At 38.6% G+C, this 13,801-nt stretch overlaps 1 protein-coding gene across 4 annotated transcripts in view; it reads right to left on the reverse strand.

Moving 5' to 3' along the window:
* Positions 1–13,801, reverse strand: part of LOC119653805 (ATP-dependent translocase ABCB1) — a 53,472-nt gene that overhangs the window by 20,011 nt on the left and 19,660 nt on the right. Inside the window, exon 2 of one of the 4 annotated variants that reach the window (XM_038058824.1) lies at positions 5,529–5,549. The exons of 1 other annotated variant lie outside the window; for it this stretch is intronic. In XM_038058824.1, the coding sequence (XP_037914752.1) occupies positions 5,529–5,549 (21 nt within the window). Of the gene's footprint in view, positions 1–556; positions 755–5,528; positions 5,550–13,801 lie in introns of those variants that run through there. 2 more of the 4 variants (XM_038058826.1, XM_038058827.1) reach the window with 2 other exon arrangements.

Consider the following 13,801-nt stretch of genomic DNA (forward strand, 5'->3'; position numbering starts at 1 on the left):
TTTCCAAGTTGTAAATTAAATATTCTATTTGTTTCCTATATTTTAATTCTTCCATGTTCCTGAATAAGTGTCGACCCTAAGCATTGTCATGGGAAAATGAGGGAACATGGTGAAATGCCCAGGAATATTTAATGACTTATGATGACTTGATAATGATATATGTATTTTATTGCGATTGCTCATTACAATGCCGGTTTAATTTCTGCCTCCACATACGCACATAAATTGTGAATAAGAAAGGGTCATCGATTTCTATTTCTCCAAGAGAGAATTTCCGCACCTGACGGATTCCACCTCTTCATTTCAAGCCGGTGAATTTTTCTGAGCTAGCAACGCACTCCATTTAAGTCAACATTCAACCCACTACACCTTTCACTAACAACAATATGAAATCACCATTCTCCAGATCCTTTCCCAATGTTTTATCGATTGTACGCCTAACACTTAATCTTTTGAATCTGGCGCTAATTCAAATTCGATAGTGCACAGAGAACTTCCTTAGATGGTAACAAAAACTGATGTACGTATGTATATGTATGAATTTCATTTCAATTACTTCAGGCTAACCATGAATGGGCAGTAGCCTATTTCGTAGGTCCTGCAATTGCTCCTCGGAATCCACGATCTACTTAGCAAATTACTTAAGTTCTTCCTACGTATGAACACTCGAGAATGATACTTCAAACACCGCAAACGCGAAACTGCCAAACTTGCGTGTTATCCCTACGACGAAAAGACTCGCAATGCTGAAAAGCGTCAATGGCACTGCACTATGAGTTGTCTTGCTCGGGGTAGATCCTTTCCAAGGCAGAAAAACCCAACACAGTCGGGAGCTAAAAACTGTCAAGGAGACCTATTTCGGTTTCGCTCACATTTGAAACTAGACCCTTGTCGAAAGTAGAATTTCTAGCGAAATTCACTGTTGCAAACAAAGTGAAGGCAGTTTATCTATTAATTTAATCTTCAAAGCCTGGAATTCAGCATCTTCTTTAGATATTTCCTTCAGCCCTAGTCATAAAAGTGAAATATTTTTCGCCTGAAATTGTAACAACCACGGCAATGGCGCCACCGGCAAACTATATTGAATTCTTTCTTTGGACACAAACAAGAATCTACCCCATGGGAGACAAGGTGGCGCTCCTTCGAAATTAACCCCTCAACAAGTTCTGAACTGAGTCCAACTACATATTAAATAGTTCAAATTGAAAGGCCAGTAGGGAAAGAGCGAACGAAAGGATAGTCGGTTGTTAGGGGCACATGACGACTTCATGTATGGATTTACTCTAGGTGGGCGATATTCCATAACTTGGCGCGTTTTATTGATTGATAAATTCACTTATGTGTATTCAATTCACCCGGAAAGTTGTCATGCTTACAGCCGATTAACATGGTCTTGCATATGAAATTCAAGTCGATAATTTTCGTGATAACTTTAAATCTTAACGAACGGTTTTGCCTGCAATTTTAATAATTTGATTTTCCCACTACCAAACCTTTCTAATAAGTTATTCTACAAGTGAGAAATTATGTAGATTGTATGGAATGAACAAAATCTAATCCAAATTTTCTTCCTAGACTATTTTCTAGCATTTTAGCTGACTTCAAAGTATGGTAAACCACGTTCTTAAAAAGAATTGACTCCACTACCCCAAGTGTAGCCTTGCAATGCATACATATATTGAATGATCGGCTGCATGGATACCTCGTCTCATATGAAGAACTGCTCATCATATTCATACTGCTAAACAGTGAGAGATCATTTGGCATGGATGGATTACCAAATATAGTGTTGAAACCTCTGCCGGGCGTTGCTATCCGTATTTTATCAACCATTTGTTGAACAACTTGTAGTTCCCAGGACAATGGAAAAAACGCTAGTTTTTTCTTTTTTAAAAAAAGATCAAAGATTAGGCTTCTAGCCTTGTAGGGAAAACTCTGAAGCTAAGCCATAATGTCCAAAATATGACCAAAAGACTAAGGGTGGTACTGACCGGCGAGTTTCAACTAATCTTATCTTGCCTAAAAGGGAACCTGTGGACATCCACCTGACGTTTTTGAAAACAAAACAAAAATTAAACGAAAGGAGAACCATGAGCTAATCCTACGAATAAGCATCTGCCTCAGAGCAAAACAACACTTTCAACCCTGTAGCCGGTACATAAACCGCAACACTCATCATCATCAAGGGCGAAACAACCGGTATCCGGTCTAGGCCTGCCTTAATAAAGAACTCCCGGTTTTGCGCCGAGGTCCACCAATTCGATATCTCTTAAAGCTGTCTGGCGTCCTGACCTACGCCCCGCTCCATCTCAGGCAGGGTCTGCCTCGTCTTCTTCTTCTTCCGAGCTGGATCATCCTCATCCATATGGATTAAGTGACCCGCCCACCGCAGCTTATGCAGCTGGATTTTATCCACAACCAGATGGTCATGGTACCGCTCATAGATTTCGTCGTTATGTACAACAGTTTTTCCATCGCTTCCCGCAAAGAGAAAATCTGATCTGTTGCTGATTTGCCTGGAGTGAAGGCTCTTTGGTATAGATCAATGATGTTTTGGGCGTATGGGATCTTATCTTATAGATGGTACTCAGAAACGTGATACCTCTATAATTGCTGTACTGCTTGATATCTCCCTTTTTATGAATGGGGCAGCTAATGCCTCGTTGTCAGGTGTCAGGCATTGATTCGCTGTCCCACACCTTGAGCATCAGTTGATGAACTACTTGGTGTAGTTGGTCGCTTCCATATTTAACCAATTCGGCTATAATCCCATCGACTCCTGGCGACTTATACTTTTTAAGCCGAAGAATTGCACGGACTGTTTCTTCTATGCTTGGTGATGGCAGCATTTGTCCGTCGTCTTCAATTGGCGAGACCTCCAACTCGCCGATGTTCTGGTTGTTCAGTAGTTCATCAAAGTACCCCATCACCCCATCGCTCCAATATGCCCATTCTGTCGGAAATAAGATTTCCCTCTTTGTCCCGGCAAGATGAACATTGAGGTGTATGAGGCTTCATCCTGCTGACTTGTTGGTAAAACTTGGGCGCCTGGTGCCATTGCTCCCTGTACTTTTCGAGTTCGCAGACTTGTTAATTCTACCAGGCTTCCTTTTCCCGTCTGTGGAGTCGCTTCTCCGCTCAACGGAGTTCGTGGTAAGTCTCTGCACGTGCCCGCGTTTTTTGAGAATGCGACATTACTCGGTATGCAGCATTCTTCCGTTCCGTTGCTAGCTTACATTCATCGTCAAACCAGCTGTTCCAACTTTTCTTACGGCTGGGGCTAAGTATGTTCGTGGCCGTATCAATGATGACACTGGTATTATGGATGGCTGTGTTGTGGATGGCTTCAGTATTCACTCTCACCTGATTGTCAGAGGGGATTTTAGGTGGTGTAATACGAGCTCGGAGCACCATGGCAACGAGACAGTGATCTGAGTCTATATTGGCTCCCCTATATGTTCTGACATTCATCAAGGCTGAGAGGTGGCGGCATTCAATCAGCACGCGGTCAACTTGGTTGAAAGCGGTCCCGCCTGGAGAGGCCTACGTATGTTTGTGGATCGCTTTTCGTGTAAACCAGGTTCTTCCAACAACCATTTCGTGCTAAACTGCTAATTGAATAATCCGCAGTCCATTAGCATTGGTATGCCTATGTAATCTATAGGAGTCGACGTATCGCTTGAATACGTGCCCCGTCCCTACTTGACTATTGAAATCTCCAAGTATGATTTTCATATCATACTTGGGACAGGCTTCAAGGGTTCACTCAGAACAGTGAATTGTCTTAGGCAACTAATGGTAAAATGTAGCAACAACTCCCTTTTGACGACTTCAACTCAACCCTGTCTGCAGCACAGAAGGAACGACCGGCAAGAATGGGAACTTCATTTGTTAATAGTGCAAACTAATGGAAAGAAGATTCCTGTAAAGCGTCAAGTTCTGCCTCAAGTCGATAGGTGCATACCGTAAAATTCTACGGTTATACTTCGCCTATGGCAGAACAAAAAAAGCGACTAATGTTAGGCAATACTTGCTTCAAAATATGTGGGAAGGCTTGCGATTAACCCTAATAATCATTATTTAGCTGTAAGAGATTTGGCCTCCTGGCGAGGAGCGGGCTCGATTACTTAGATTACTGTTAGAGCTAATAAGCCAGTAGTTCCCCTGATCAATGCTGTCGGAATTAATATTAAGAACTACTGATAATTACCCCAATAAATTGCCAAAATATAATAATTACTGCATATTTACATACCACTTGAAAAACTAAACCGCTTTGTTGGACGGCCATTTAGATAGATTACCTTCATTAACCGGGAGCGCAATTTTCACTCCGGGTTCGAAATTTCTCTCCTGCTGCTAGTCAAATTGCCATATATTTCGACAAATCTCCTTGAGCACGAAATCCCAATGCGAAATAAATCTTGAGTTACTGGAATATAAAGGTACGAAGGGAGCCCTTCGACTTGAAATCAATCAAGGCAAAGAACTCTGCAGAGGGCGTGTAAGGTGCAAGGTTTAGCACAGGGGGAAGAACTGTTCCGTATTCATGATGCCAGAAGGAATATGATCGATTGGAAGACATTTTGGAGTATACTATCGCAAGTATGATGCCGATTGATATCGTGGAAGATGAAATAAAGTTTTCCATCGATGGAAGCTTAGTTTCACAGAAGCAAGCAGGGATGCGGATACGGAGAGTTTGCAGTTGCAGCACTAACCATTTGAACACTCACTGATGAAAGAGAAATTTCTATCGTAGGCTAGTTATTAAATATCAATTGACCTTGCCATGTTAACATGATGATTGGTGACAAATAGGCTGATGATCGCGTGCGCAATGCTTATCACGTTGCCTCCTAGTGTACCCTTACAGGCTCGAAAAAAAGTGTTCTAAAACCCATTTCAAGGCATAAGTTCAAATTCGGACCTTGGGGCAACGGATATTATACTATCATTACTTGGCAAGAAGCAATTTTGACATGCAGTACAATCAATATTTTTTCTTTGAGATAGTATATGCTTAGTCACGACCCCTTTTCGAGTCCACTATAAGATGGATATTATGTAATGGGAATGGTATTTTGCTGACCTAGAACCGATTTAAGCAGCAAATTGTATAATTATACCTAATTGTATAATAGTTCTCCATATTAGAGGAATTTCTCCCAAAAGATGGGGTGCACGGCTAGGATCGCACAGCGAGAGAATGGCTGTAGGAACGCGCAATGCGCTTCATAGCGAATTCAGAAATGCCCTAATCTTAACAAGTATCACGACAAACTATTATCAATCCTAAGTTAAGTGGATACAAATTTAGCGACAAGTTATTACAAATGGAAATTGCATTGTTATGTATGTAATATTGAGGATAACAGATCGTAATGATGAAATGGGTACAAATGATGATATGAGTAGAGAACCACCTTAACCCATATGAGAAATTTGTAAGTTTTTAATTGGTTTCTGATGAAACAATTTCGAAGGCATTCTCTTGAGTGATAAGGACTGATTAAGGCATTACTCACTTATTTTCATAGTCGAAAAATCTGCAAAAGATAATTTCTATTAGTGTCCCATTTGGAAAACTAAAGAGAAAATGTGAGGAAATATTGATTTTCAAAATTATTTTTAAAAAAGTTGATTCGTAATGATGATCTGTCATATTTCAACTTTAATCAGAGATTCAGATATAATCAATAAATTCCAGATAAATTTAGTTTCGCAAATGCAAGTCACCGACTGTCAACCGTGTATGCATATATATGTGTATGAACAATTATATCCCCATATCATTTTCGGAATAGCTGATAACATGTAACAAGGTCGTCATACTAATAAGTACATTTGTAGATTTTAATCAGGCACACTTTAAGAATTGATCACATTTATCGGCGAATAGTCCACGTTTTTTTTTACAATTTAATTTGAGTACTCAATCATAAACTCGTGAATCCATGTATAACTTAAGTGTGAACTACAAGAACTTCCTTGCCGATCTTATCGAAAGTTCGCTAATCAGGCAATCATTGTAAAATTAATATAAAATTCTTGTAGATTTCTGCCTATCAAAGTGATCAAGAAGTTCATCAACGTTTTGCGTGTTTTGCCAAATACTTTGAAGGTTACTGATAATAATAATAAATGTATCACGCAACAGTTGAATTTGAATTTGACCTTTAAATGTTTTAGAGCACTTCTAGAAGGCATTGTGGTTAACATTGCATTCACTCATGCACAGTTGCGACAAGGACACTTAACCTAGTGAATTATGAACAGTTGAAAGGGCACTTCCTCGTTTATCGTCGTTGCTTCAAGTAACATTCAGCTTTTCCTTATCTTACTAAAACATATTTTTCCGTGATACTTCAAAATGTGCTTCTTGTTATTTTAGAAACTAATGGAAGAATTCGCACAATGTAAAAATGTAGAATTACTACATGAGGTCGACAGTTTAATAAATATAATATAAATAATATAAATTCCTCAAGCTATCTGCAACGGCAGCAGAAAGCAGCAATTTGAAAACACTTCAACTGAAAGATTTAACTACTAAATCTACGAAAATGAAAACAAGTCGGGAAACCGGAAGCTCGACGCTTCAGGTACGAAAGGTTTTGTGTATTTCTTAGTACGTAGCACGTAATATATGCATATGTCCACTTTCGGGTGATATTGACATTGATAGTCTTCAATTTTCAAAGAAGCAACAACTTCGACGTATTATAAATTTGTTAGTAATAGTACGATTTCCATCAAACTTGGTATGATCATGCTCTACATTATAGCCTACATTACTGCATAATTTCGTGCCGCTAGGATGAATTTAAGGGGGGTTTCCAGCCAATTTCAAAAAATTATAGTAATATAGTATTATTAACTCTTTCTGAACAGGTATCGGTATGAAAGGTATTTCGGAGCCAAGGCACCATATAGTGGCAGCCTCCTGATTTTTTTCAGATTTTTCGGTTTGGTAGTTTCTGAGAATGGCCCCCTTAAAGAAATGATCACTTTCAACCCCCCGCACTCCCCAAGTTTCCAAGAAATGTCAAACCTAAGACCGGCTTCGAAAAGTACTAATCGAGACCTTTAATTTGATACCCCACATGACTATATTTGATGAAAAAAAATTTTACACCCCCCTTTTGCATATATGGGGACCCCCCCTTAAATTCAACCTAAAAGGATGTAACTCACTGTATGTGTGAGCGTTCACAGTTCCCACCTTTCTACCAAATTTGGTGTCAATCGCTATAACCGTCTCTGAGAAAAATGCGTGTGACGGACAGACAGACAGACAGACAGACAGACAGACAGACAGACAGACGGACAGACAGACAGACAGACAGACAGACAGACAGACAGACGGTAAACCGATTTTAATAAGGTTTTGTGTTTACACAAAACCTTAAAAACGGAGCAATAGTCTTTCCCAAGCATGCCAAGTTTAATAAAAATCAAAAACCGGAAGCTCAACGCTTCAGCCATGAAAGGTTTCTGGTGTAAGAACTGTTCCATTTCCACGTAGCTTGTAATGTATATGCGCTTCATTTTAGTGTGATATTAATATTTTGTGTTTAGAATTATAATAAATCTACACAAAGTAGACAAATTTGGCCTGTTATAAGTTGGTTTGTAATAGTGCGATTCCCATCAAAGTTAATGGTACCATGCTCCATATTATAGCTTAATTACAGAAAACTTGAAGATTCTAGAATGAAATCAAGGGGGTTCTCAATGAATTTCCCAAAAAATATAGGAATAACAAATATAACAATATTATTATTAACTTTGTTTATACAGACACCATATAATGGCAGCTATAAATTTTTTTCCAGTTTTTGCGATTGAGTAGTTTCTGAGAATGGGGCCGCGAAAAAAATAATAATTTTCCAATCGACGCTTGCATCAAATTTCAAATGTGAGGCTAGTTTTGGAAAGTATAATATAATACTAATTAAAACTTCTTATTCACATAACTATATTCGGAGAAAAAAAATTTATACCATCCTTTTGCATGTATACGGAACACCTTCCCCCGTAAACTCAACGTAGCACCATGTTATTCACTGCATGCAAGAGAATTCATAGTTCCAACATTTCCACAAAAATTTCGTATTAACAGGAGTAACCGTTTTTGTGAAAATGGGTGTGACAAGCAGATAGACAAACGGATGGTGACACAGATAGACAGATAGTAAACCGACTCTTGTAAGGCTTCGTTTCAGAGAAAACCTTAAAAAGAGCATGGACTCAAGTCGGAAACTGAAAGCTTCGAGCATTAAGTACGAACGGTGTTGTGGATTTACACGAGAATATTTGGGTGCCCCGTGTTTCCATTTGTAATAAGCTCGTAGTTTATATATATTAAGTAACATATGTTATATAAGACCCTCCATGTTAATGCAATATTGACATTCTGCATATGTATAGGACTATTTATTTGAACAGATAGCGTTATACAGGATATTTCATGGCCTAGGTGTAATATAAAGTCATTACCAAAAGTTTTGTTGCGATTTTTCGGTTTTGTAGTATCTGAGAATGGTGCCTTATAATAAGTCACCTCTTTCTCCCCACCTCGCTCCCCCTCTCCTTTCGAATTAGTGCTGAAACTAATACTTAATTTGGAAAGTACAAATTGAGACCTTTCATTTTATACTCAACATGGCTATATTCGGTGGAAAAAATGTATGTCCCACTTTTACATGTATGATTCCCTTTTAAGGCCAATATAGAGTGATTTTCACTCCATATGTGTAGCTTTACGGTTCTCAACTTTCCACCAAATTTCGTGCCGGTACAACCGGTTTTGAGAAAAGTACGTGTATCTGACGGACGGATAAAGAGACAGGTAATGAATTGTTGCAATCTCTCCAGCGAGCAGCAAAACGGAAAAAGGAAAAACCGACGCCAGCACATAACCTAAAAACTCAAGGGACGAAAACCTATCTGGGCAACCGAAAAAGGCCCCTAACCGCACCGAAACCTCTACTTGGAATAGAGTAGAAAGTAAGAAAAACCAGTGAGCTTATGTATGCCGAGATAAAAGTAAAGTGAAAGCAAAAAAAACAGTCACTGATCTGAGTGTAAATGTCACGCATATAAAAAGAACACAGAAAGGCGAACTATTGCTGAAGCTTAAAGCGCGTGGAAAAAGTGATATTGCGGCTATCAAAATGAGCTTGATGGCTCTGGATGAAGTCACCAATCAAGGCTTGCGGGAAGGCGTACGATGACACAGAGATCGTCGATAGGTGTCCCATTAAAGTTATCTTTCGATGCAAGCCGATACAATCCCAAAGTAATAACCGATCACTCAACGCTGGGAAATTCAATTAAGGTCGGCTGGGAGTCCTGAGTCCGCACCCATTTGATGAGGAACCGGACCACTTGGGAAGCAACTTACAACCTCTCTTCTGGTCCACGGACTCCTCTTTTTTGGGTTAAAGGGGTCATCCGTGTGAAGGCCGTTTTTTTTGGCTTGTTTTAGAAATTTTTTGTGAAGAACTGGATAAAGATGCAAATACAAATTTTTCACCATAGATCTATTAATATCTTGAGCGTGCACAGTAATTTTTCCAGCTCGATCACATAGTTCCTTACTGAAATATAGAGCAATTTATACACCTATCCCTAAAAAAAGGTGCTTTTCTGCTGCCACGCTAGAGGGGCTGTGATCATCTTAGATAAAAAAAAGTAAATGGCATTTTAACGTACAGACTCAACTACAGTCAGCAAAGAGGCTTATTAAAAAATATTAAAAACTAAATTTTTGGTGCCTTGTTAAACTTTTTTTTTTTGAATTGAAGTCGAACGAACGAGTTCGAACGTCATTCGAACCGATAAATATGAACTTTATCACGGCAATCGACATAAATCTAGCATGTGACTTATCACGTATTTAACACTATAATTTCCGAACGACTCCGAATATCCAAAAATCACTTTCCCCATATATTCTACACTATATCTAGATACAATTGATGCCAAAACAAAAAAAAATCGATTCCACAGATCCGACACACGGGATGACACCCTTAAACACCCAAGTTTTCCAAGAAAGTTTCACTTTCACTTCAATATAATTGGTACTCATTACGTGTTTGCGATTATATTGTATATAAATGGAGCGGTTACCATCTGTCGTTACTTTCGGTCACACTGCTCCCAGGGCAGAGGTGAGGCAGCGTCTGATGAGTTGCCTCTGCCCTGGATGAAACCGTCAGTCAACTTTTTCAATTAAGGATTTGTAGTGAGATATCGGCGAGGAATTCAGAAACAGCAATCATCAGGCTATTGGTGTCCAAACCTTGTGTAGGAATAATATGAAACCATCAACGAGTTGGGCAAACCGAAGAACTTTGGCACAAAAATGTTCTGGTGGAGTTCAGAAATCGAGGAGAAGAAACCAACTTAAACTTGAGGAGCTGCAATACAAAAATGTAAATGAAAAATTGCAAGCAGCCATCATGAAGAGCAAAACCGGTAGGCAGATACAGGTCGATGAATTCGCCACTATGAGGCAAACTCCCCACCGACTTATTTCTTCTAGGTTATTGCAGAATATAGTAAACACTTTCTACCCAGAAGATGTGAATTATACGAGGCTTTCTGCAACAAAGAAACTCGTTGGAAGGAAAACCCCAGGGATGGAAGGAATGCCCGAATATTGCCCTGAAAGTGCTAGATATGTTTGCCAAGTTTTAATGCCTTAGAGGAGGAGAATTCGCCGAGCAATGGAAGCTACAAAAGCTGATACTCATTCCGGAATCAAGTAAACAATCGGATGACCTCCCTCCTCATAAAAACCGAAATGTGCAAATGCTGCGCAGTGGTAACTCTAAATGTAAAAACTGCATTCAATGCCGCGAATTGGAAGCAATACATGAGGGTTACTTCAGTTTGGTCCCAATGACAATATCTTCTTGGAGTTGTCTACTTTAACAATAGGGCTGAAGAAAATTGATTGAATTGAATCGAAGCGGTACCCCAACAAAGATGACAAACGATAGGCCCAAGAATACGCCGATTTTACAAGACCAAAGATAATAATATGCATCTGTTGAAATCGATTCGAATCATTGAAAAGTAACACAAAAGTTGAGAGCAAGATTTGTAAGGCCGAGAAATCCACCCAAAAACATAATGGAGAAGACCATTCTTTGTCATGAATAATTGTCAATTGCGCTGATAACATTTCTATTTCTATGTATAATATCTCCATTTATTTACATTTCCGAACGTTATATTTATCGATCGATGATAAATATAATTTATTACCTCTGAAAATTAACCCCAAGTATTCCCTATTGCTTATAAACTAACGCTAATGGCACTTTACACCCAATTTAACTTATTGTTCGATAACCTGTGGATTGCCCAATTTTGATTCATAGCGTAATTATGAACTTGTTCCTTGTTAATAAAAAATTCATAAAGAGTTTGGATTGCGTTAGCTTCAGCGCACAGTTGAAATAGGTTAGTACACGCTGTCTCAAACGAAACATAAGCTTTAACACAATGATACATTGCAGTTAATGAGATTAGATAAGTGTAACGATTTGAAAAGAAAGCTCTTTAAGGAGGAACCCCATTAGAAAGCCTATTCTCACCTACTTTTCTTTGAATTTTGTTTTCCTAGTGGAAAAAATTCATTGGAATTCAATCAAATCTGAACATTATATAAGTCATATTCCCAGTACCTTTTGAAAAAATTTTTGAAACATTCAAGCCAAAAATAAAGAAGTTACGCGACATTGTTCCCTTGAAAGTCGCAACTAGAGTTTTCTAACTGCGGGACGAATGGCGACAACAATTTCATCTAAAACCAAAAAGATTTTAATCTTACATCACTAGCGTATTTTCCAAGAATATGAAACTGAATGTATTTAAAAATAGTCAAAATCACAAATTTTGCAAGTGCTCAAAAAAATATTTCGATTTTTTCCATTCGTTTTTTCAAAAATTATGCAAAAAGGCATCTTTAAAAATATGATATCATCCCAATGTGAAAGATCCCAATAATTCGTATGGTCAAGGGACTGAAGCGGTTTGGTAGGGATTATCAGGATTACCAATGATCGGAGTACGAAATAAGGAAAATTAATTGTGGAAACCAGCAAATTTGAGCGAATTAGCCGGAAATACAAATAGCAGGAATACGAATTATCGGGATTTCACTGTGTTTTAATTTTCACCATTTTTTTCACTAATTATGTAAATGTCCGGATAGCTCAGTGGTTAGAGCACTAGGCTGTCATACGGAAGGTCGCGGTTCAAATCTCACTGGTGGCAGTGGAATTTGCATTGTGATTTGACGTCGGATACCAGTCGACTCAGTTGTGAATGAGTACCTGAGTCAAATCAGGGTAATAATCTCGGGCGAGCGCAATGCTGACCACATTGCCTCCTACAGTGTTCTGTAGTGTACCGTTACGGTCTTGAATGAAGTGCTCTAACACACTTCAAGGCCCTGATCCAATATGGATTGTTGCGCCAACGATTATTATTATTATTATGTAAAAAAACACGCTTAAAAATATGAGATTGTCCTAAAGGTTGGTTCAAATTTCATACATATGACCGGTTTATTCCTTTTTGAGTTGAAATTCCCGCAAATGCGAAAAACGTCATTTTGAAAAAAAAACGCGTTTGGAAAAAATTGTTTAAAAAGTCGCCTTTCGGATATGAAGACTACCTCCAGGGCGCACGACCCTAGCTACTAGCGTTTTGGGTTTTGCGCAAAAGAAATTCTATTTAAGTAAACTGTAATCTGATCGGCTGTCTATCCATCTCGATTCACATGATATGGAAATGATGAACACGCCAAGTGGCCATATGGTGACGCATTTACTTTATTGTCGTGTTATTTTCATTATCTCCGTATCATGAAATCAATGTACTGATCAGCTGATATAATGCTTCCAAGGAAACTAACTACCTAACCTCGATTTTTTCGATATTTTTATAATCATAAGCGCAAGTTATCACATTCGACACATTAAGAGTCACATTTCAATAGCATTGAAGGACAATGCCAAATCAAGTACTGCACAGCGTTGATGACAAGACAAAATAATATCAGCAAAGGATTATTGACTTTATCTTCACAGGGAAGGAAATGCCCGGAGTGAAAATGATCCCCTCCTCCCTTGAAATTGGATAATTAATCCAGCGTAAGTTCCTCTCTCTTCTGACCATTGGGAATTATCTAAGAAGCAAGCATAACTGCGAACTTCAAAGTTTAAGATAAAGGAACTCCTTAGCTACGTATGATATTCAGGAATTCCTAAAGCGTGCTAGTACAGTCACTCTACTCTATCTGCAGTAAAACAAGCTGAAAATGAGAAGCATATGTTGGTTTAAACGCTACGATCACATACAGAATGAGGATATCTGCGATTGATATGGGGTTACACCCATTGAGGAGAGATAACGAACGAAGCCTATGAGTGACAAAAGTGGCGAACTCGATCTAGACGAGCCGATGTCGCTACTAAACAGGACGAAAGCTGAATAAGATGATATGTTAGTTTTTAAATAAAAATACCAAGATGCGACTTAAATATGAACATCTTCTTCACAAAGTCTTTATAATGCCAATTTGGACATACAAAATCGAGCCCTAATTGATCTAAAGTCAATTTCCGATGCTCCTTGCAAAATAAAAAGTGCCAATACGCACAAGGACCTTCATATTCACATCTAGGCTAGACTGTCAAGTTTCTTCACCCAGAGAAGAAGTAAAAAGGACTTAGAGCAGATGGTAAATCAGGGAGGTTGAAGCACTTTTACCTAA

Source organism: Hermetia illucens, chromosome 4 (genome assembly GCF_905115235.1).
Source record: "Hermetia illucens chromosome 4, iHerIll2.2.curated.20191125, whole genome shotgun sequence".
In the NCBI taxonomy this organism is placed as follows: Eukaryota; Metazoa; Arthropoda; class Insecta; order Diptera; family Stratiomyidae; genus Hermetia; species Hermetia illucens.